The sequence below is a fragment of the Peromyscus maniculatus genome, chromosome 11, assembly GCF_049852395.1.
Source record: "Peromyscus maniculatus bairdii isolate BWxNUB_F1_BW_parent chromosome 11, HU_Pman_BW_mat_3.1, whole genome shotgun sequence".
Lineage (NCBI taxonomy): Eukaryota > Metazoa > Chordata > Mammalia > Rodentia > Cricetidae > Peromyscus > Peromyscus maniculatus.
In genome coordinates, this window is record NC_134862.1 from 16,340,083 (window position 1) to 16,365,546 (window position 25,464).

Here is a 25,464-nt window from a genome sequence, read left to right on the forward strand (position 1 = left end):
CTACACTTACCTAAGAAAAGAGCCTCAATGAGGGATCAGCTACAATGGATTGCCCTCGGTAGGTCCGTGGCGATTGTCTTAAATCACATAATTGATATAGGAAGAGCCAGCTCACTGAAGTGACACCATTCCCTAGAGAGGGGATCTTGAGCTGGAGAGAAATTGAGATTAGCACAGGCCAGCAGGTATGCTGGTGTTCATTTCTCTACGCTTTTCACTGTATATGAGGTGTGACTAGATGCTTCAGGTTCCTGGTACCTTCCCTGCAGTGATGGGCTGTAACCTGGAATTGTGAGTGAAAAGAAGTCTTTTCTCCACTAAGCTTTGCTTTGTTGAGGTATTTTGTCCCAGCAACAGAAACTAGAGCACTCTCCTTACTCCAGTCCATACCTGGAGTAACAAGACAGTAAAAAGAGAGGAGAGGACCTTCCTTCCGAGAACACACAGGCAATGCCAGAGGCTGTCTAGTTAGCTCAGATCCTTCCAGGTCTTAGCAGAAAGTGAGAAGGTGAAATGAGGTTCTGGGGACACGTGCAAGAGACAGATGTAATCAAATATTGCAGAGACTAAGGAAGATGGGAAAGGACCATGAATACAGATGAAGGACAGGGCAAAGTGACTTCCCCCATCTCTGCTCTCTGCCCAGAAAATTTAAATTGAGGCATAAAGATATTTATCATGGGAACCTTTTAAAGGTCCAATTAGCATTTACTATACACCAGGATTGCTTACTGCGAAGAAATGTTCACAAGAAAAAAGGCAGTAAAAGCTGACAAGGAAAGGTCGCATAATCCAAACAACTGAAATGGTATATGCTCAACAATTAGCCCTGGTGAAGGCAAGAAATGATCTCGATTGCCTTTGAAAGGAAAATAGTTAAAAGATGGTTAATTCTCGAACTAGTTGTCTTTACAAATCTCTACAAATAGTCTGACCAAACGAAACTTCTAAATACTCAGCCAGCGAGCTTTCAAAACACAAAGTTGCTTTAATGGATTCAGAGTTCTAATGCATTTTGACAGGCTCATTGGAAATTAAGACTGAGATTACATCACCGAGAAGCAAAGCCCTATTGAAATTTATTCACACAACCCCGCCATCTCTCTCAGAGTCCCTAGCTCCTACTCTGAATAATTTGTTTGACTATGTTTCCTAAGTGTGGTATTTGAATAAACCTGACTGGTGATTTGCATTTTGTCATTCTCTGCCAAAAAGGGTGTGGGATGAAAGAAAAAAAAGGAAGGGAAAATACAACAAAAAACTTCAGCCAGTTTGCTTTGGTAATGTGGGTTTCAGGGTAACTGGGAAATCACCAGGAAGCAACTTGGCCATAATGCCTGTCAAAACTCTGGGATTGATCCTGTGTTGTGTCAACAATTCATTCAGCTGGGGATGTACTCCAAGACACCCGGAAAACTGTGCAGCTTTTCACATTTGCTGTGTAAACTTCTCCACACATTGCTTTACCTTTTGTTACTTTTCTGGTCTGTAATAAGTGTAAGAATGGAAAGACGTGTTAAGTGATCGTAGATTGCACAGATTTACCACTGTCTATTGTAGAATAATGAAAGTGTGGACTCTGTAATTAGTCAGTGGCATCTTCAGACACTGTGCTTCTCTCTCATTTCCAAAAGATGATCAGCCAAGTTTTCATTCTCTCTGACGGCTGGATCCAAAAGGAAAGGAAGTTTCATAAGCCTTCTCAGTCAGGCAAGTTATCACTTTAGGACATGGAGACAAGAAAGATGCCTGGGAATAATGGGGAAAAATAGCGGTTATTATACTTTTTATGTGGTTATATGAGGCTAGGTGCCTACAGGGCATGATGTACATGTAGATGTCAGTACATCAGGCTAGCTGGGCTATGAGCTTCCAGAGATTCTCTGTCTCCACCTCCCACCTCACATGTGTATACCAGCATATCTCAGTTCTGCATGGGTTCCAGGTATTTGAACCCAGGTCTTCCCACTGAACCATCTCCTCAATCCTGATTATTCCATTTGAATTTTTTCATAGTCTATCAGCTGCTGCTGGGTGTGCCTCTACCTCACCCACTGCGTGACACTTGCTGATTTATGTGACTAAGCTTTTGCCGTACCTTGGAGCAGACCTGAGAACTGTAGTCTGGAGTGCAGACTTCTTGTTTATTTTGCAGGCCAGGGCAGTGGGGACAGCATGAAGTTCGCCACCCCAGCTGAGGACTCTGAACACATCCCTGAGGGTATCCATCCCTTTGTCTCAGGCTTTGCTTTGTTGGATGAAGCTTTGTCTGTGCTTAGGCTTCCCAAAGCATTGTTTTTTATCTTTCACCAAACAAATGTGTGACTTCTTCCTGTGTAAGAATGAAAAGCGTCCTTGTCTTCAAGCCCTGAGTAGTATTAGATTTTCAGATGCTCAGGGTATATTGGCATTGGATAGCTTGGTTATACTACAAATTGGATACAAGCCATATTTTATACATGTATATATCCCTAATTGTTAGTGCCATTTTGTACTTTCTCTAATCATTTGATTAAAGGAGAATAAAGAGCACAAAAACTGGAGAGACAGAAGTGATGCATTGCAGCTCTAGAATTACAGGCCCAGCTCCGGGCACAGTGGCACAGATCCCTATGGATACAGTGACCCGATCTTGAACCTATCCTGACTCCATAGAAGGGAGAAGATGGAACCTGAACATGAAGAGCATTGGCTGGATGCAGGGGACCAGCATCACATGAGTTTTTCCTACTATCTTTATAACCTTCCTCTGGCATCTCCAAGTCTTTCTCTCCTATTTAACAGAGAAGTAAAACAAGGCACAGTGAAGCAAACTACCTGGACTAGGTGTATTGCCTTAGAGAGGAGAGGACAGTCATCTGGTTGACCTTTGCACTTACTCTTGATGGTGTGCTTCTTCTGAGATTAGTACATTCAGTGTGTGTGTCCATGTCCAGTTTTCCATCAGTGTGTCATGGTTTCGTGTTACATCTTTTGCTTACTACGCATTCTGAACTTAGCAAGATATTTAATTCAGTGCTCTATATTTTACCCCATATTAAATCCTGGGGAAAAGGAGTCTTCTGAGAATTTATTTCCCTCCAGAAACAGGTACTAGTTTAACTAAAGAACAAATATCCTTAGATAATACACAGGAATGAACTAAGGAAGTGGGCAGTGTTGGGGTGGACTGAGGTCTGCACTAAGCATAAATATGAAGCTGATAGCTGGGAATAGTGTGAGTGGGGGGAGGGCGTGTTTGATTTGATGTGAATTCCTGCTCTAAAGCAACTAATTCTTTCATAATAGAGACCCCACTGGCATACATATAAATACAACACAAAATAGAAAAAAATCAGAATAATGGTAGAATTAGAAAGTGTATACTGTGTCAGAGCAGAGGAAGGAGAAGCCTCCTAGGAATCAAGAATGTTGAGCAGAGATGATGGAGTCTTACACAGGAGGACGGATCTGAGCAGGAATCATGGAGACTTACACAGGAGGACAGATCTGAGCAGGGATCATGGAGACTTACATAGCAGGACAGATCTGAGCAGGGATCATGGAGTCTTACACAGGAGGACGGATCTGAGCAGGAATCATGCAGACTTACATAGCAGGACAGATCTGAGCAGGGATCATGGAGATTTACATAGGAGGACAGATCTGGGCTCATATTCCACCTGCACTGTGGACACTCTGCACAATATCTAGAATTTAGGTTCCTCATTTCTAAAACACCCAGAAATGACAAAGATTGTCACAGAGATTGATGTGACTTCTCCCTGGAGTGTTCTTTAGATTCAATAAATAGCTGTTTCCCTCATTTACCTGGATAATTGAGAACTGCTTAATAAAGGAGTCAGTATTTGACATGTATGTGAAGAATAATTGCAGTTAACTAAATATGTGGAAGTAGCAATTAAAGTAATAGCAAACATTTATAAAGATCATGCATTATGCTAGACTCTCATACTGTATGAAATGAACTGTTCTAAGCAGTATGTAAGCATTCTGTGGTCATTGTGTCTAATGTGTTATTTGGATTAATACTAGCATTAATTATTGCCATTTACATTAAACAGTTTGCATAAATAAACAGACATTTATATACACATACTTGTGTTTGTGTGTGTTTATGTCTGTGTGTATGTGTATGTGTGGGTGTCTGTCTATATGTGTGTGTTTATGAATGTGTGTGTATACACATGTATGTCAATGTGTGTACATATATGTATGTGTGTGTTCATGTGTGTATGCTCCTAGTGTTACAGGGCACACTAACTTTTAATTCTCTCAAGTAATAAAGACAGTTTAAGCAGAAATCTAGTTAACAAAGTTAAGCAAAACAAACACTTGAAAGAGAGATTGGAGTGGGCTGCGTCAACATAGGCAGCAATTTAGTGGGTCCTGTGTTACAGATTTTAAAGACATTATTATGAATATTTATGGGGTAGGTAGGTGGTAAGGAGGTCCTTTTTCCTCACCTAAATCGTGGTGGACTAAACCTTCCTTTCAGGTTGCTCTTCCCATGATCCTCACCAAAAGAGGAGGGTTGTCAAAATCATGGCTGAGCAAGCCATGAGGAGCAAGCCAGTGAGTAGCATACATCCATAGCCTCTGTTTCAGTTCCTGTTTAAACTTCCCTTAATGATGGATTGTAAACTGTAAACTGAAATAAACCCATAATTTCACACGTTGATTTGATTAGAATTTAGTGTAGCAAGGGATAAGAAAGAGAACACCTAGAATTCCTGTATTTAAGAGTTGGAGAGATTCTGTGACTCAAGGGCTAGCCAACCTAGCAGCCTCAGTGAGCTCCAGATCATTGAGAGACCCTATCACAACAAAGGATGTGACAAAGTGATTGAAGAAAATATCTAGCACTGTCTTCTGGCCTCTACAGGCACCCTGCACACACACACACACACACACACACACACACACACACACACACACACACACACACACACACACACGCAGGTGCACACACGTGCATGCACACAACTCCACAAAGAAAGAGGAAGAGGAGAAGCAGGTTGCCTTCTTCCACCCTCAGGGACTCAGGCACTCCGAATAACTCTTAGCTGTTGGCAAAATTTCTTAACTGAGAAATGAGGCCATGTGTTGAATTATCACTAAGAACAGTGTGAAAAATCACTATTTAAGCTTGAGAAAGATGTGAAGTTTGGACAGACCCGAGTGTTTCTCACTCTCACTGCAGTATGGTGTGAACACATTTATCCAGTGTTAATCCTCTGCCTTGGATCTGCAGCCTCCTGATCCCCCTGGTGTTTGTAGAGAGCAGCAGCCCAGAGCATGATTAATGCCAGCACAGGAAGCATTGTTGCAAGCAATTGGAAAAGTCTGATCAATTCTGGGTTCCAGGGCATCTTTTAGGTCTTGTTTTTGCTATTGTTTTTATTCTTTTCAAATTTTTAATATTCTATAACTTTGTTTTAAGCAACAAATGAAATTTAGGATATAGTAAGCAATAAATTTCTTCCTGTTTTTGCCCCAAAATTGTTAATTTAAAAATAGCTTGCTATTTTAAATCCAATGTCAGATTCTTATTTTCAGTTTTAAGCTATTCTAAATAAATAGCTGCCTGTTGAAGCTCTAAAAAGCCAGAGGAACGAAAAAAGATCTTATACTTTCTTAGCTGGGTAAATTCACTATTTTTGTATGGGTGGATTCAGTACCTCAGACAATCTGCCAGCAACAGCCACAGTAGGGCCATATGGCATATATGTGAAAGTGAAATCACAGTCCTGGACATTTTGCTTTAAGTTATGTGGACTCTAGACTAGTGTTAGTCAAATACAGGGATAAAGAATTCTGCTTCTGCTGCTGAACAGGAGTTAACACAGCATTGGGGAGTCTTTTGATTATGAAACTGTTTTCTTAGGACATTTTGAAGTTGCAGTGTTGAAGGTGCTTAAGTATTTGGGGTATGGGAAAAGGCTCCCATATAGCCCAAATTCATTACATAACAAGGATGACTTTGATTTTTCTCATCCTCCTTTATCTATCTCCTGAGTGTCAATGTTATAGATGTGTGCAACCATGCCTGTTTTCAGTGCTAGGGATTAAACTCAGAGCTTCATGCAAACAGTGTACCATCTGAGCTATATCCTCTACCTCCATGTGTAGAAAAAAAATGTGTGATACTTCCTTAATAAAATAAGCCAAGGACATTCTTTGCCATTTAGTTTCTATAGTGGGACACTTTGTGTTTAGATTTCAAAGTTATTCTGTGTACATTGGTCATTTTAAAGATGTTATCTTAATTACTGTAGACTGGGTAGACCAAAAAAAAAAAAAAACCCAGAAATTTATTTCTCATGTGTTTGGAGTAAAAAACAAGACCAATTGATAAATCCAGCATCTGCTGAGACTCTACTACCTGATCTGCAGATACCTCTCCTCTCCTGTGTCCTTATGGTGGATAGAGGAAGAGAGAATAAAAAAGGAAGGGAAGGAAGATAGCAGAGGAAAGGAGAGAAGAAGATATCTCTCCTTTTCATTTTGAAAGACACCAATAACAGATTTGTGGGCATCAGAGCCAGGGCCTAGGCAGGCATAGCAAACTAGCAGTGGTTAAAAGTGGAGAAAGTAGAGTATTCAGTGTGGCCACAGATAGGGGTCAAAAACATTTCTACTTCTCAAACCAGGGGCTCTTCTATTTAGACTTGAATAGAAAGCAAGAGATAAGATGAAGTCGTGGTCAGGGTGTGGCCCTGCCCACTGCTAGTTCCACTCAAGTCTTTCAGCAAGGAAGTCTGACAAGGTGCCAACACCGTGTGAGTCTCCTGCTGGGAGACAAGTTCCTCCTTCAGCTCTCACAGGTATTTCCCTCCCCTAACAATGAATGCCCAAGGAAATTCTAATGTCTTGGGGTCCATTGTTTCAACAAACAGTTACTGTCTTACTTAGGGTTTCTATTGCTGTGAAGAGACACCATGACCACAGCAACTCTATAAAGGAAAATCATTTAATTGGGGTGGCTTTCATTTTCAGAGGTCCAGTCCATTATCATCTTGATGGGACATGGTAGCCTGTAGGCAGACATGGTGCTGGAAAAGAAGCTGAGAGTTCTACATCTTGCAGACAACAAGAAGTGGTCTAAGACTCTGGGCAGTATCTTGAGCTTATGTAAGATCTCACCTCCACAGCTGCCCACTTCCTTCAACGAGACCACACCCACTCTAAGATGACCACTCCTCCTAGTAGTGCCATGCCCTTTGGCAGCCATTTTCTTTCAAACCACCACAGTTACAAAATTAATCCCAGCACAAGGGGTGAACTTTCAAAAACTAATCTATTTCCCAAAGCTCATCTAATACCAGGACTGGATGCTAGGGTTTCAGTGTATAAACTCTTACTGACACACAATCATCCATGCCCACCTTTCCCTGCTTTATATTTTGATTCTGGGAACTAAATGTAATAGTATCTCATGTGTTCATTTTTTCCATCTTTCTCCTCATCCTTCCCTTCCTTCTCTTCCTCTTCCTGAGGTAGGGGCTTTCTAGCAAACTAGCCTCAGACTCAATCTCTATCCCGGACTTCTTAGGAACTGTAGCTTCTGCTTTGGTCCCTCCAGTGCTAGAATGCAGTTGCACAACTCCTACCAGGATTACATAGCTCATTCCACCAGGAATCTGTAACCCTACTCAATAGAGGAGATAATACAGATTGCATTCTGAGATTCTGAGAGTCAACATGGGAAACCCTGAAGTTGTACGTGAGAAAATAGTCATAAATAATTTTCAATGTCACTTCTACTTCAAAGTCTAGTGGCTTCCTACTTCATTATACCATTAATAATCCTGTGACATTTCATAGGAGGTTCCTAACAAAAGAAAGGTAAGTGAAATGTAAAATAGAATCTTTTATAGACATACTGGTAAAACAGCAGTATATCTTCACATGTATGTCTTAACATGTATTCAAAAGAAATAGTTCTGTAATATCAGCTCCCCATACAGACCAAAAGATTGCGTTTCTTTCAGTATTTAGAAAGACCCTCTATTTTTCTTCCTCCGCTACCACCATTGCCATCCTCTGCCTTCTCTCTCTCTCTCTCTCTCTCTCTCTCTCTCTCTCTCTCTCTCTCTCTCTCTCTCTCTCTGTGTGTGTGTGTGTGTGTGTGTGTCTGTGTGTGTCTCTGAGTGTGTGTGAGTGTGTTTTGAACACATTTTTGTGAAGACACTTGCACAAGCATGTGCATGAATGCATAATAGGAAGCCCACCAGAGATGAGCACTCAGACACAGTTTATAGTCAAATGCAAGTTTTTATCCCAGCTGGCTGGGACTAAACTCAGATATTAGCAACCTAAGTGTAGCCTCAAGAACTCCTATCCCTTAATTTCCCATTCAAAGTCATGAGCAAGACTTTCTGGTACCATATACCTATTGAGTATTCTACTCTGTAGGCTGAGGCAGAAGGATTGGGAGTCTGAGGCCAAACTAGGCTGCATAATAAGACTTTGTCTCTAAAAGGCTAACAAAAGATTTAAAATTCTGCAGATGATTTCCCACATCATGACAATATGTTCACATTTCTGGGGAGCACTAATCCTGTAAGGTGCTCCATGAGAAAGTAGTAGCTCTAAATCTCAGAGGACAAATGCCGAGTGTCATTGTGTTGTCCATTCAGTAGGTATTCATTGTGACTCTAAGAAAATTTGTTTCATGCAGCTTGCAGTGTGATGGCAGGAAGATACACAATAATTGATACAGGATAAGTACTAGATAGAGATAGATAACAGACAGATTTAAAATTTTATACATATGCACGTTCATATATAATATACTTCATTGTCAAGTGGCAATAAGAGCAGGATATAGTTAAGCTTGTGCACGCAGTTAGTAAGAAGATTCTGGAGCCATTGCCATGCATACAAGCATACAAGGACCACACCTGGAGTCATTGCCATGTGAACTGGTTAACAAGCTTAGCTAGCCTTCTAGCTTGGTTTTTGTTACCCCCTTTGCCTCGGTGTCTTACCTTAGACACATAAATGAGCTCCCTCCTATCTCTTAGCCTAGTCCTTACAGAAATCTCACATCTTACTCCAGATCTAATAAGAGAAGGCCTAGCCCTGCTGTCAACTTTGATATAGTAGCTTTCTAATGTGTAGGGAGGAAATTTTTCTATTTGTTTCTCATAAGGGTAAAGGTATTCTCTTTTTCTAGTGGAGTGTGAAAAGACTGATTTTGCTAAGATAATGTTTCAGTCTTCCCAAGTGTGCAGCATATGGCAGAGCTGAACACATATTGGTGTTACACCTGCAGTGTAGAGATGGAAACATAAACATGAGACATGCTTGTCAATAGTTACTTTATCAACCCTTATCCTCCACACAGATGGAGCTGCAAAACCTCAACAGCAATGGAAGGATTTGGTGTAGACCATTTGTACTCAATAATTTAATATCTATGTGCCTTTGGCCTATATGACAACTAGTTGTCTGAATCATCTAAGTCAATGGGCAAAAAAATCATATACTTGTTTGGGCCTTGATTGATGTTGTGGTTTGAATGCAAAAATCCCACCATAAGCCTATATGGCTCCCAGCTGGTGATACTGTTTGTGATTGGGAACATTATGGAAACTTTAGGAGGTAGAGCTGCATGGGTGAAAGTGGACTACTGACTAGGGGTGGGCATGGAGACTCTATAGTCCTGATCAACTTCCTGTTCATTCTCTGCTTCCTGACTATGTATGCTCTATGACTAGCAGGCCTCTCTGCTCCTGTTGCCATGAATGATGGACTGCAGCCCCTCCAACTCTGCATCACAATAAACTCTTTCTCCCCTAAGTTGCTCTGGTATTTTGTCATGACAGTGAGTAAAATAACTAACACTGTTGACATACATGCTTTATTTGTTTTGTCGCAACAGTTGAAGCACACACTGGTTACCATAAGGAAGCTGCTCCACTGTTTATACAGCTGACAAGGTTCTTATTGCTATCAGAAGAAGTTAGAGCTACATATTAAAGAAGCTTCCTTCCAAATCAAAGGTGATCGGTTGTTAGTGTAGGCATGGGCAGGGACAAGGTGGTTTGAGGCATCATCCACTGCTTCAAAATTACATTTTCAAGAAATCTTTTGATGTTTACAATTCTGGATGCCCAAAGAACTTTACTTAAATTTAAGTTGTTGGTAGAAGAGAGTGATTTCTAGAGAATCCTAATTGTTCATCAAACTAGACAAATAATAAGAAAATAGGATATTGAATAATCACTTTTTAGTTTTTATCTCTGTGTGTGCAGGTACATGCATGTGTGTGCACAGGTTTGCAAATAGCACACAGAGGCCAGGGTTCACATGAGATGATTTTCTTAATTGCTTTTCACCTTTTAAAATTTTATCTATCTATCTATCTATCTATCTATCTATCTATCTATCTATCTATCTATCTATCTATCTATCTATTATGTGTGTGTGTGTGTGTGTGTGTGTGTGTGTGTGTGTGTGTGTGTGTGTGTTTGCACAGACATATACAGAGTCAGAACCTTCAGTAGTTAGCTGCCTCTGGTTAACGTAGGATCTAGGGATTAAATTTTGGTCTTCAAGCCTGGGCATATGCCTCTGTCCACTGAGCCATCTTGTCATCGCAACATCATATTTTTTGAGACAGAACCTGGAGGCTACCTATTAAATTTAGTTAGGCTACTGTCTGATGAACTTCAGGGATCCTTTCAGTACCTCCCCAGTGCTGTGACTACACATTTGCACTCTGGTGCTTGGCTTTTACATGGGTCAAGAAATTGAACTCTGGCCCTCATGCTTGTATGGGGATCACTTTCCTGAATGAATCAGCTCTTAGGCCCTTGGACTAGTTGCCTTGAGAAGGAGACTTAGGCGAGGGATCTAGATGCTCCAGGGTAATGAGGTCCTACATATCCAGGGAAGGCTTGTGGCTCTTGTTGTTGTTGTCTGGGTCTCTGGGTTGTTCTTCAAATGGAAGGAACTAATTAAAACATTGCCCCCAATCCTTTGGGGACAGGATATAATTTCCAGTAAGTTTATAGAAACTTGTCACATAAAGGGATCTGTGTTATGTGAAGAGGGAGTTCTAACAGGTAACATTACATGTGGTAAGATTTGCATGCAAAATAACTTTAAAACAGGTAAGTTAACAACAAAGTGGACAACATTCGAACTTTTGTTTTCATTTCATTTTCTCTTATGACTAGGAGAGTGACTGTGAGCTGAGGTCACAAAACTGAAGAAGAGCCAGATGCCCAGGTGGCCTTTTACTATGCAAGATCATAAGTGTCAGAGGCTGGGCCGGGGATGTGTAGTACTAAGAAAATAGCCAATTCCATGGAGGAATTTCTAATGAGAGACTCACTGGAGACAGCACGATGTCATATGTGGTATGGTTACCCTAGTGAATAGTCAGAGGGGTAGGGTGTTTCCTAGGGGTAAGGGAGGGACACGAGTCCTGACTGTTCTAATTTGGTCCTATCAGCACAGACATCATTAACCCATCTCCACCTATGGTCACAAACATAATACCCAGATAGCCGTCTACACATCCTTCATAATTTCACATCCTGATAAATCCACTGTACTTTATAAGTGCACGTACACACTACACCTAGCTCAGCACAAATGTGCCAGTAGTTTATCTTTGTGGCTGACAGCAGTGTCAACTCACTCATACTGTTCAGCATGCTGGGAGAGAGGACTACACTGCTCATCATCACTGGATGTACAGAGTCTACTAAATCACTATCATGTTATTACCATCTCCAAGTTGAATCATATTAATGTGAACCCTTGTCAGTCAAGATGTATTGTTTCCTGAAATTCTTGTATTGTTCCTTATGATAGAGGCCAAAACCAGAAAAAGGAGGCAGAATGCCATGGGGAAGGGTGTTGTGTGACAAAACTTTCCTAGGGAGATGCAACATGTCTACTTACTCCAGATAGGGAATCCACAAGAGACAAAAGTATGGATACCACCAAAGTCCAACTTGGTAAACTATTGAGTTTTATTAGGATTACTTACAGGGGTATGGATGAGGGGTTATTTACAGGGCCATAAATGACTCAAAGACAGCTGCATCATCAAAGCCCATCCCCATGGGTGACAGCTCAAAATGCTGGGAAGCTGGGGCCCACTGCACACCCTACAGGAAACTCAACAGGTTGAAAAGCATCCTTTCCAGGTTCCTGGGTTGGTCTACAGCTCTTCAGGCAGCTTGCCTGTTTCCTGCTTTCCTTCAGGCAGCTGTTCTGGTCTGAGAGTCTTCTTTGAAGCTTGGCTCTGCTCTTCTGAGCATGGCATTTAGCTGTTACTGCTTACTCTGCAGGGAGGGGCCTAGTGAACTGACCTACTCTGGTAGGTTCCAGGACCTCCTGAAGTTATTTTTGAGTTGTTTACCTTCCTGCTTAAGGAGCTTCCTTCAGAATGGAATGTTTCAATCCCAGAGAAAACTGTTACATAACAGAGATGTATAACTTGGATCAAACCTCTCCCCTCACTAACTACAAAGATACAACCAAGTTCCTACAGGGCCATCAAATGAGGAGCGGCCGACTTCCAGCATAAATCAGTGACTGTCCTGTAAAATAGCAGCCACATTTCTGTTCATTTAAAATGACAAAACAGACATTCATCACTAATAAAAAAAAAAGCTAGAACTCAGAGGAGAATTCAATGTTTTCATTTTCCTTTTATCTCCCAAAATATAATGTTTTACAACCTCCCTCAGTGACCAATATTGGCCAATGCCTTGCTTATAACTTCTTATTCCATTATCTGAGTGCCTAATGGAAATCCACTTTATCACACATCCCAGAAGAACAGTTGGGAACTGGGAAGCTGGAGTGGATTTGTGCATTTCAGCTTTAACTCTGTGGTTTGCATGTTAATTACCTCATGTCTTATTAAAGGTAGCTTATCAAATAAAAGAAAATGCCTTTGGGATTAGCTCCAAGCTTCCAGTATCTCCTTCCCTTTAGTTTGCCCTCTTTGGAGAGATAGGCTTTTGGATGGCATTTAGAAATGTTGGTTTTCAAAGGCTTTGCATGTGGCTTCCAGGTATTAGTATGTCCCTTCTTTAGAATACACAATATACTTTCAAACAATGGTATTTTCACAAGTGTGTGTTGCTGGAGGGCTTCTCTCCAGGTTCCCCAAGCCCCGCAGTCCCACAATCCACATATGAAATAATCACTCCGACGCTTATATCACTTATAAACTGTATGGCCATGGCAGGCTTCTTGCTAACTGTTCTTTTATCTTAAATTAACCCATTTTTATAAATCTATACCTTGCCACGTGGCTGGTGGCTTCCCAGCGTCTTCACATGCTGCTTGTCCTGGCGGTGGCTGCAGTGTCTCTCCTCTCAGCCTTCCACTTCCCAGAATTCTCCTCTCTCCTTGTCCCACCTACTTCCTGCCTCGTCACTGGCCACCAGTGTTTTATTTATATAGAACAATATCCACAGCACTTGCCCTTTTTTCTTTCTTTTTTTTTTTTAAAAGGAAGGTTTTAACTTTAACATGGTAAAATTATATATAACAAAACAATTACCGAGGAAGAATTATAGTTACAATATTAAAGAAGATGTCCTATCTATCTTATATTTGTGAGTTTAAGGTTTTATATCTAACTTATCTTTTATCATAACTGAGGAAATTATAACTATCTAGTTTTCAACCACATCAAAGACCTGAGAAGGAACATAATGGTACCTGAGAAATGGTAGATGGATGCAAGCAACTTTCGGGAATCTTGTAAGAGTAGACCAAGACAGCTGGCAGCCTGGACAGTCACCTAATGTTTCTCAGCATTGTTGGTGCATTCAGGTTGGCTACAGGCCTAGAATATCTGACAGACCATTTTCAGAAGCAGGAACTTTGAGAGACCATCTTACCCTGTCTTGGCAGAGTGCAGTGGTCACTTTCCTTGTGTCCCGCTTGTCCAGAAAGGACAGCATTGCATTTGTACTGTCAGCCATCAAGGCAAGGGCAGTTCTTTGCCCAGTAGGCCATTTTGTGCCAAAAAGACAAACTTCCAAATGGAAATGTCTTAGAAGCCCAACATTCTCTCGGGATCAATTGGTACAGCCAGGAGCAATTGTGTCTCACATCAACAGAATTTTAAGTTATTTAAATGCTATATTCTCTAGGTCTATGAAGTGTTTGAAGATTACTTATCTATCTGAAATATATCTATGTATACCTAGAAAACTTAAGTAACATGGCTGCAGATATGATTATCATAGATGACTAATTATTAATCTATTTTTAATTATCCATTACAATTTTAAATGAGTTACATAAACATAATACCTCAAACAAGAATAGAAATATATATATACACAGTATAACAATATTAACTTCAAGTTTGTATCAATAAACTAAAATCCATACCAATGTAAAACATTTTAAACATAAACTAAAATCTATACCAATGTAAAACATTTTAAACAAGTTGTTCTTTAAAAGTAGGTTAATTAATCTATCCTTTTATCTTATTATCTCTATATCCTCCTATATATCTATATTATATCCCCTTTTCTTTTTTAGAAAGAGATCACATTTATAATCAATCTGTTTTAAATAAAAATATTGGTTTTCTCTGTCCCACACCAGAGGGCTCTTCTGATTTGGGACACAAGAATTGACTAACCATTTTTTTTTTTTAAAGCAATATGTCTGGGTTTAGAGGGGGAGTGAGCCAATTCCACCTCTAAAGCCAGCTTGGTATATTTGGGAATTTGGGCGTAGCATCTCTTACTACTTCCTGCTGGAGGGGGGCGCTGTATCTTATGGGGATGCAAAGAAAATTTTAGACCTATGGGGTAGTCCGTGAGGCTGTATTGTTTGAACCAGTTGCCTTGAAACCGCTCTGGATGCTGGATCATCTGGGCCATGGTGTCATCGGAGACCTTTCAGGGGGTCTTGGCTGTTGAAACCTGATGTATCTTAATCTGGAACAAATCCACAGCCTCTGGCTTTCTGTGGAAACAAAAGCAGAACTTCTTTTCCAAAGCAACATATCCTTAAATCCAAATTTTGAAGTCAAGTTACCTTTAAAATATGCATATTGGTTTAATTCAATATCTTTTTTGATCAAATGTTTTTTTGCAGTTAAAAATCCCAAAGACAACACAATCCAGATTGTCTGTGTAATATTCATCTTTACGTGGCTTTTTACATTAATTTTTTTGTCTCTTTGAAGCCTACGTATATTTTACACACATTGTAAACGATGTTATCTGAATCAGTCTTTTTGTGAGCCTATTGCTTTAAACTGCATCCTTCTGAGCCTGAAACAGCGCTGTGGCGGCTAGCTCCGCCCACTTCAGCTTCCCAACATGGCAGTGGTACGTTTTCCGCCAGCTCTGGGAGTCATCAAGTCTCAGAAATAGTGGGTCTAAGCTTTTATCAAAGCAGCATGTAGCCCAGAAACCCTTTTTTTTTTTTTTTTTAAATACTAGTGAAGACTAAATCTACTACACAGTATAATATGCCTCTGGCAGACGCCTCATTTCCGCCATACTGATGGTCAAAGGTACACGCCAGGAACCCGCCAGTGTTCAAACCCGCATTTTGCGCTGTCTAGCTGCCCGTATGAGACAAAAAGCAGGAACCTGTTTTTGGCTCTGTTTAGAATTGGTTATTAAATATTCTCAGGTTTAAGGTGGAAAATCGAGCCGTTGGGCGCCATTTGTTGCTGGAGGGCTTCTCTCCAGGTTCCCCAAGCCCCGCAGTCCCACAATCCACATATGAAATAATCACTCAGACGCTTATATCACTTATAAACTGTATGGCCGTGGCAGGCTTCTTGCTAACTGTTCTTTTATCTTAAATTAACCCATTTTTATAAATCTATACCTTGCCACGTGGCTGGTGGCTTCCCAGCGTCTTCACATGCTGCTTGTCCTGGCGGTGGCTACAGTGTCTCTCCTCTCAGCCTTCCACTTCCCAGAATTCTCCTCTCTCCTTGTCCCACCTACTTCCTGCCTCGTCACTGGCCACCAGTGTTTTATTTATATAGAACAATATCCACAGCAAGTGTGTCCTTTAGGAATCTTTTTCTCTCTGTCTGTCTGTCTGTCTGTCTGCTTGTCTGTCTTTCTTTCTGTCTGTCAGTCTGTGTATGTCTGTCTCTTTCTCTCTCTCTTTCTGTCTGTCTTTGTCTGTCTGTCTGTCTGTTTCCCTCTCTCTCTGCCTTCCTCCCTGTGTCTCAAATCTTTTCTCTTGGTGTTTACTATTGTGGGATGGTCTATAGGTTAAATGTGTTGCTCTGATTGGTCAATAAATAAAACAATGATTGGCCAGTGGCCAGGCAGGAAGTATAGGTGGGACTAACAGAGAGGAGAATTGAGAGCCCAGGAAGGCAGAGAGAGACAATGTCACCTGCCACCATGACAAGCAGCATGTAAAGATGCTGGTAAGCCATGAGCCATGTGGCAAAGTACACATTAATAGAAATGGGCTAAATATAAGAGTAAGAGCTAGACAATGATAGGCCTGAGCTAATGGACAAGCAGTTTAAATAATGTAAGAGTCTGTGTGTTTATTTTATAAATGGGCTCTGGGACTGGCAGGACTTGGTGGGAGCTGGAGAGAAATTCTCCAGCTACAGTTTACTTTGTCCATTAGAGGGTAACCAGATCTCTATTGGTTGTTGTCACTGCACATGAGCAGGTAGACTATAGATTACTGAAGCCGAGAAGTTCAATTATGACTCAGTGAAATACACACACCTCTGAGTGGTAGCTCACAGCCTGTCATTGGGACATAGACACTAGTGTGGACAAACTCAATGGGAAGAATTGTAGACAGCATAAATTCACTTACTGATACTGAGCTATGGACTTTAAAAGTTTTAAATGCTGATTTTTTTTACAGATGTTTGATCACAGTTTTTTTTAAAGATAAGGTTTAAGTCTTTGGATGCCATCTACAGAAAAAAACATAATTCTAAAATAATAAATTTTATAGATGAAGATTATGAGACACAGTGCAAGTGAAACAATCAGGACTCGTGCTGTGATTTCTTTGTGTGTGTGTGTGTGTGTGTGTGTGTGTGTGTGTATCTGTCTATTCATATAAAACATGTTCAGGAACTTATATATATCTGATTTTAGGGCTGAACATTTGATAGTGGATAACCAGTTGAGGAACACTTCCCAAGGGAAGACTATTCCTTTTTTTTATTAAGATTTTTTTTCATTCATTTTACATACAAATCAAAGATCCCCCTCTTCCCTCCTCCTGAACCCCCAGCCCTCCCCTCCCAACCCACCCCTCACTTCCTCCCACAAGAAGGCAAGGTCTCCCATTGGTAGGCACATCCAGTAGAGGCAAATCCAAGCCTTTCCCCCTGCCTCAAGGCTGCATGAGGTGTTGCATCTTAGATAGTGGTCTCCAAAAAGGCTGCTCATGCACCAGGCATGGATTCTGATCCTACTGCCAGGGGGCCCCCCAAGCAAATCAAGGTACACAATTGTCTCACCATGCAGAGGGCCTAGTCCAGTCCCATGCAGGCTCCACAACCATTGATCCAACTTTCATGAGTTCCCACTAGTTTGGTTTGGTTGTCTCTGCAGGTTTTCCCATCATGATTCTGATGCACTACCCACTCATAAGTGGATACTAGATATAAAGCAAAGGATAACCAGACAACAACCCACAACTCCAGAGAAGCTAGCTAACAAGGAAGACCCAAAGAGGGACACATGGACCACCCTGGGAAGGGGAAATAGATGCGATCTCCATGAGTAAACTGGGGATGAGAGGACAGCAATGGAGTGTAGGGAGTGGGGATGAGAACATAAGGGAATGAAATGGTTGAGATGGAACAGGGATAAAGTGTGAAAGCAATGAAAGAGATACCATGATAGGGAGAGATATCATGGGGATGGAGAGAAACCTGGTGCTAACGAAGTTGCCAGGAATCCCCAAGGATGACCCCAGCTTGGACTATTAGAAGTAGTGGAAAGGATGCCTGTACTGAACTGGCTTACCCCAGTGATCAGATCAGTGAGTACCCTAACTGTCATCACAGAGCTTTTCTCCAATGACTGATGGAAGCAGATGCAGAGATCCACAGCCAAACACCAGGCAGAGCTCCAGGAGTCCTGTGAAAGAGAGAGAAGAGGGAAGACTATTCTGCTTTCAGCATTCCTTAGTTGCTTGTAGTTCTTTGTCTAGGGTTGAAGCCTCATGAACTTCCCCTTTCCTGTTAACATGTCTATTGGTGTTGGGCTTGCTTGGATCTTACTTAAGCAGCCATGTGGTTGAGAGTTCATGGATGGAACTCCCCTGACATGCCTAGGAGACTCAATGTCACGGAAACTTGCTGTTCCTCTGGCTTTTAACAATCTTTCCTCCATCTCTTCCATGATGATCCCTCAGTCTTTGGTGCAGGAGTTGTGTTGTAGATGCATCAGTTGGGACTTGACATCATATAATTACTTTTTCTCTGCATTTTGATCAGTTGTAGTTTTCTGTGATGTTTTCTCTACCTGTTTCAAAACTTTCCTTGATGAGGCAGTGAGGACTTCATTTACCTGTGTGTATAAGGATAAATATTAGAATGTAGTTAGAGATTATTCTGGTTTAGTAAAGTGGCAATTTTATGTTTTCCTCTGAGATCCCTGACCACACTAGCCCTGGGTAGTGGGCTAAGCAGCAAGCATGGAACCATCTCTTCAGACCGTGTGTGATTTTTGTCAAATAAACATCAATCACAAATGAACAGAAAAAATGAACCATATATATAGCTAGACTGTGATGGTTCCTTCCTGTAAACCCTGCTGATTGTGGAGTTAGAGAGTGGGTACTACAAAAATAAGCAAGAGTCTTGAAATAAGACCATCGTGGAACTGAATCTCAAGCTAAATTCTAACTACTGAGTGACTGAGTGATTTGAAGATTCACTTCCTTTTGTCCTTCCCTTCCTGTACTAGGTTTGTTAGTTTACTTATTCATTTATTTATTTAGTAATGAGGATGTTACATGCTTGGTGCAATAAATGGCCTCAAAAAAACATTGACAGTTATTTCAGAAAAAAACCTATTCTTTCCTGGAGGGCATTGTCAGTTATCTTATAGTATGGACGTGTGGGAAACTAGAACTGTAAACTATTGTTAACTTTAAATCTGTCATAGCTTGCAGTTTTCTTTATTCATAAAACATAGCTAGGCATGGATGGTAGGGAGAAGAACATCATAAAATATAGTATTTGGTGCTAATGAAAAAAGTGTAATGCATGTGGCAGGACTGTCGCCCACATTAGATCAATGTCAGAGAAACGAGGGCTTTTGCTGTGGTCCTTCGCCAAAAGTCTGATTGGAGAAGCACGCATACATATGCTGACATGTCTTGGTACTGTAGAACTCACTGAGTTTACCTCTCTCTTCAGACATTTGCAGGAAACATGAATGCTGATGGTGTGGTGCACCACAAGCTGCTCCACTCCGTGAGAACCCGATTTGTTCGCTTTGTGCCATTGGAGTGGAATCCAAGTGGGAAGATTGGCATGAGAGTGGAGGTCTATGGATGCTCCTACAGTAAGTACCCACATGTTCAAAGTCACACAGCTGAGGGGGTGAATGATGTTGCCCATGCAATACACGATTATTCATATGGGTAATTATAATTTGTGTGTGTGTGTGTGTATATGTGTGTGTATGTGTGTGTGTTTGTGTGTGTGTGTGTGTGTGTGTGTGTGTGTGTGTGTGTGTGTGTGTGTGTGTATTCATGTGGGGGGGTGAAAAAGCAGGGCAGACAGAAATCTCCAGTGAACAGTCCATCATCTTACCTAGTATTTTTCACTTGGTATGGAACTTCCAGCTGGGCCTATGCTGGCTTACCAGTGACCCACCGAGGTTTGTCATTCCCATTTCCTCGATGCTGGGATTCCTAATGTGCACATCCTCACCTCCAACTTGATGTGGGCTTTAGGAATGGAATTCAGATCTTCATGCTTGCCAGGCTAGTACATTCAAAGCATAGCTATTTCCCCAGCCTGTAGTTATCTCATTTTATTCTAGACTTTAAATAATGCACACACACACACACACACACACACACACACACACACACACACACACACACCTATATGAAAATGTGTACATCTGCTGAGAAGTAGAAATGTTCTTATACTCTGCAGGGGTCTATAGGATGAGGGAATAATGCAATAAAGCCTCAACAAAAAGTTCAAAGTTAAGAACTCTTGGGACTTGAGTAACCATTGGCCATTTGCAATCAGAAATAGTTATGCTCAGCTTTTCCCCTAAAGTGTGGTGATGTACTGAGAAGTTCTTACTCTACCCTAGAAGCATGAAAGGAGCCTTCTCTCTTTCTTTGCTTTCTAGAAGAAAAGGAAATTTGCACCCTAGGTAAATCATGCGGTTCTCTTCTTCTGCAATCATAGTATCCATGTGTTATCCTGGGAGGTGTTGATAGTGAACTTGAAGTAGGGATCCACTGTAAGCATAAGGAGGCTGTAACATGGAAAGAACTGAAGAGAGTTACAGAAGAAAGGAGTCATGGGGGAATGCTGCTATCCTACTTCTCTCCTGTAAGCATGATGCTGAACATGGGAACTGTGTCATTATAAATTGATTTCCTTCTTTTAAGCAGTGGCATTCATGTGATTATTTGCTATATCAATATCCAATGATGTATAAGTAGTGAACTGACTCTATCAACACACTTTTTTAAAACTGTAGTTATCTTAGCTCTCTTTCCTATTAATGAGATAAAATACCTCAACAAAGCGGCTTAAAAGGAAAGGAGATATTATTTCGGCTCACTGTCTCGAGTTACAATCCGTCATTGCCAGGCAATTAAGGTGGCAGAAAGCTGAAGAGGTCAGTCACATCACACTGACAGTAAGAGCAGAGCAAAGCATGCAGCCCACATGCTAGACTCAGCTTGTTCCATCACTCTCAGCAAGGGAGGGATACCCTCCTCAGGCAGTGGAGCCACCCAGGGTGGGTGTGTCCTCACATAATCAAAATAATTCTCCCACGGACATGGCCACAGGCCACCAAATCTAAACACTCCCTGACTGAAGTTCTCCTCATAGGTGATTCCTTGCTGTCATGTAGGCAATGAAAACTATCACAACAGTTCAGTGAATTTCTGGGTTGCGTCATGGGAGGAGCTCACGTATGACACACTAGTGCTGTTCATCAAAACCAGGTCAAAACAGCACTGGCCTCAGAAGCATTTGAAGTAATCCATGAAAATGCATTTGTTTCCCCAATGTCATAAGCACTGAATTAAGATTTGGGGGAATGAAAATACAAAATACAGAATGTTAATTGCTCCTCGGGTAAACTGTAAGTTAAGGTATTTCTGTCAGAAAAGTGAAGCCCTGTGGGGATTTTTTGGAGAAATGACTGTATTTACTGTGAACACGCACTTTGAGAAAGAGTATGATTTATGAGAGATGCGTTGACAGTCTAGTCAAGGAAGGACCTTGCCACCTGCAGTCTGGGGCCTTTAATTTCTTCTGTACCTCGTCTCTTAGTGAGGACCCTTTATCACTTCTGGGAAGAGTCTGTGGCTGTTGTTGTTCGTATTTGCTTACTTATTTGTTAAGAAACTTCATGATGAAAAATATTTGAAAAAGTTTATTTATGTTATTTATACAGTGACCTCTTTGGGTCTAATAATTTCAATTACATTTTAGAGAGAGAGAGAGAGAGTGTGTGTGTGTGTGTGTGTGTGTGTGTGTACATGTCCACACACATCAATGACATCACGGTGTGCATGTGGAGGTCCGAGAACAACTACTGAGAGTCTGTTCTCTCATTTTACCATGTGGATCATGAGGACTGAGCTCAGGTTATAAGGCTTGGCAGCAAGTATGCTTACTCACTAAGAAGTCATTGCTAGCCCTGGTCTAGTGAATTTTATTAGTCTTTCAAATGTCTCCATATTTTAATTTTTTCCCAAGAACATTTTTCATTATTATACCTTTCATCCACTTATCCTGTATGCCCACCCCAAAGGATCATGGTTTCACTTAGATTATAGCTGTTACTTTTAGTGTATATGTGTATGTGTGTGTTGGTGCCCTTTGTCTGTACAGGATTGCCAGTACATGTATGGGCATGTGTGTAGAGGCCAGAGGTCAACATCAGCTGTCCTCCCACAGTTACTGCTCACCTTGTTTTTTGGAGACAGGACCTGTTGCTGGCCTGGGGCTTGACAGGCCAGTGTACCCTAGGGATCACAGTCTCTCCCTCCCAAAGGCTGGACCTATAAGCACATATAACCTCTCCTGGGGCTTGACTAATAGGCCAGGCTGGCCAGACAGTGAACCCAGGTCTCTGCTTATCTCTCCCTTCCCAGCACTGGGCACATACCATCAGCCCAGCCTTCTCCCCACTGGCCTGGGGATCAAACTAATGCCCTTGTGTTTGTAAGACAAATGCTACCTACGGAGCTAGCTCCACAGCCAATAAGCTACCAGGTTGGAAGGTATCCTTGAGCAACATTTTAGTTTTCTCCAATGATGGACTCATTCATAATCTATGCCAACTAAGTATCTCCTCCCAAGAAAACATGTACTTTTTTTCTGAAGTAGAAATTTACCCACAGATCTGCTAAACCCGACTCTGGTTCAATCTAAGATACTCCTGACTTTGTGGGAACCCAGGCCTGCACCCTCCACTGCAGGCTCCCCTATATCTAGTGAATTATCTAAAATGATGGAGTTTACCCAGTAAAACTGGCCATCAATTGGGTGTTAGCCACGTTGGGAAGCTATTTAAGACAGAATGAGCTTCCTAGTTTTATACTAGTAGCTGGCATTGATTTCCCATGATCCTACACATATGTCTCTCTGTATGAAAACCCAAGCCCTCACCATGGCTTCTGGATCCAGTCTGTTCTAGTTTGTTCCTCTGTTGATATGCTAAAACACTGACCAAAGCAACTTGGGGTAAGAAGGGTTTGTTTGATTTATAGTACATGATGGAGGACAGCCAGAGCAGGAGCTCAAGGTAAGAACCTGGAGGTAGAACCTGAAGTGGAATCAATGGAGGAATTATGCTACTGGTTAACTCCCCAGCTCATAGCCACCTTTATTCTTATATAGTCCACACCCAACTGCCTAAGAATGGCACTGCCCACAGTGGGAGGAGTCCTCTTTCATGAATTAGCCATCAAGAGAATGTCCCATGAATATGTGTACAGGCAGATTTTATGGAGGGCATTCTTTTCAGGCATGTCAAGTTGACAACTGAGAATAGACACCACATGCACAACCTTCCACCATCACTATATCCCCATTTGTCCCCAGACTGTTCCCATTAACATAAAACCCTGCCATACATGCCACCAAACAACCCTAACCAAAGACCCTGTGGCCCTGTTTAGGACCTCCCTCTCCTTTTAATCATCTTCTTTCTACACAATGCTTTTTCTAAAATCTGTCCTTAGTTATTGCTCTCTGTCCCTGCCTCTATTTGCATAGAACTTCACCAAAGTCTTTAGACAACTGAGGGTTAGCTGGATGGGTCAACTTGGCAGGGCTCTAGCCCCAAGGTATACAGCCACATACTGTTCTAAAAGTTGCTGAGATGTTGTATAGGTTAGGTCTGTAACCAGTTGATTTTATTTATTTGTTTTTACTTTTAATTTTATGTGTATGGGTGTTCTACCTCCATGTGTGTCTATGTACCACACGAATGCCATGCTCAAAGAAGTCAGAGAAGGGCATTGGATCAGTTGTGAGCTGCTGTGTGGGCACTGGGAATTGAACCCGAGTCCTCTGGAAGAGCAGCCAGTACTGTTTGCCTCTGAGTACGCTCTCCAGCCCTGTAATCAAGTGATTTTTAAATAAAGGGGATAACACACCATAGTCTGAATGAGTTTGATTCAAACAGTGGGCTGGTGAAAGAGCAGAGCTGAGATGTCAGGATGAGGAAGGCAATCTCCATTTGGACAGCACCTTCAGCTCCTCCCAGTTTCAACCCATCAATGAAGGGTCTGCTCTGTGAAATTCACACTGGCTTAATTCTCCTGACGATGTATAAACACTCTACTTACTGTTTCTATGAGATAACTTTCCATCAAGACTTGCCAATGGCCTCCACATAGCCAAATAACATCCACTGTCATTATTTCAAGCTACTATTTGACCTATTTTAAAAAGCATCTTTAAGGCTGGAGAGATGTCTTTGTCAATAAAGTTCTTGCTTGCTGAGCATGGTGACCTAAAGTGACTCTCCTGAACAGATGTTTAAAAGAAAAAGAGTTGGGCCTGCCAGCATGTACCTATGATCCCAGTGCTGAGGACACAGATTCAGAAGTGGCTCTGAGGCTTGCTGGGCAATTAGTCTGGCCAATTTTAGAGCTACAGGTCTGTGAGAGACCCTGTCTCAAAAAATAAGGAGAAGAGTTATAGAAGAAGATACCCAATATTAACCCTTTCCTGTGTCCTCCTCAAATTAGACACCCAGACACGTACACACACACACACACACACACACACACACACACACACACACACACCACTTACAACACACAACACACACACACAAACACACACATACACACACACATGAGAGAGAGAGAGACAGATAGACATTAAGAGACTGAGTTTTTTGAGCCCAGTATGGTAGCATACATCTGTAATTTCAGCACCCATGAGATAAACAAGCAGAAATATCATTAGTTGAAATTTGAAGCCAGCCTGGACTGCATAACAAGATACTGAGACACAAAAGCAGAAGACAGGGTTTCAGAGCACCCTCCCAACCCTCTAGCTCTCAGATCCTTCCTACCACCTCTTCTAGGATGTTCCCTGGGTTTTGGGATTAGGGGTTGGTTGCTGTGTACATATATATATGTCATTAATTGGCTCTGTAAGTTTCTTTTTAAGAATAAGAAAGTAGGAAGGTTGATGTGTTGTGGAGGCAAGGGAAGTTGAAGTGGGAATTATAAATCTATGAAATTTTCAAAGAATAAATAAAAAAATGTATTATTTGTTTGTTTGTTTTGTTTTGTTTTTAAGGAAAGCAAATTTATCTTTTCCACTTTTTTCATTTATGACCCCTTTTCCCATCAGGTTTCCCATTAGCTTCAGGTCTCTGAGCTTTTCTGTCTGTAGCTCGTGGTTGCTAAACTCATAGGGTCCCATGGCTGTGAACATCCCTTACACATTTATGACTTCCACATCTCTGTCTTCCAGCTTGGCCTATGGAAATATTAATACACAGTTGCCCACTTTCTGCTTGACATGAAAATGTGTTAAATGTCTCCAGTTTAATATAGACAAAAAGAATCTTGGCTACCCCAGTGTCTGCAGATTTTCTTCTCCCCATCTCTTCTGTCTCAGCCAATGACCACTACACCCTGCCTGTTGGTGTATGATCCTGAGAAGGAGTTTATCACCGCTCTTCCCTCTATTGTCTTGTCTAGTAACCATCCCACAAGTCACAGAAGCTGTACCAGCCAACACCCTGAACCCACATCTCC

General features: G+C 41.4%; 1 protein-coding gene across 1 annotated transcript in view; it reads left to right on the top strand.

The window, feature by feature from the left end:
- The window catches only part of LOC102912016 (contactin-associated protein like 5-1), a 922,425-nt gene that overhangs the window by 380,839 nt on the left and 516,122 nt on the right, over window positions 1–25,464 (top strand). Inside the window, exon 4 of the mRNA XM_076547187.1 lies at window positions 19,388–19,535. Coding sequence (XP_076403302.1) covers window positions 19,388–19,535 — 148 coding nt within the window. The remainder of the gene's footprint in view (window positions 1–19,387; window positions 19,536–25,464) is intronic.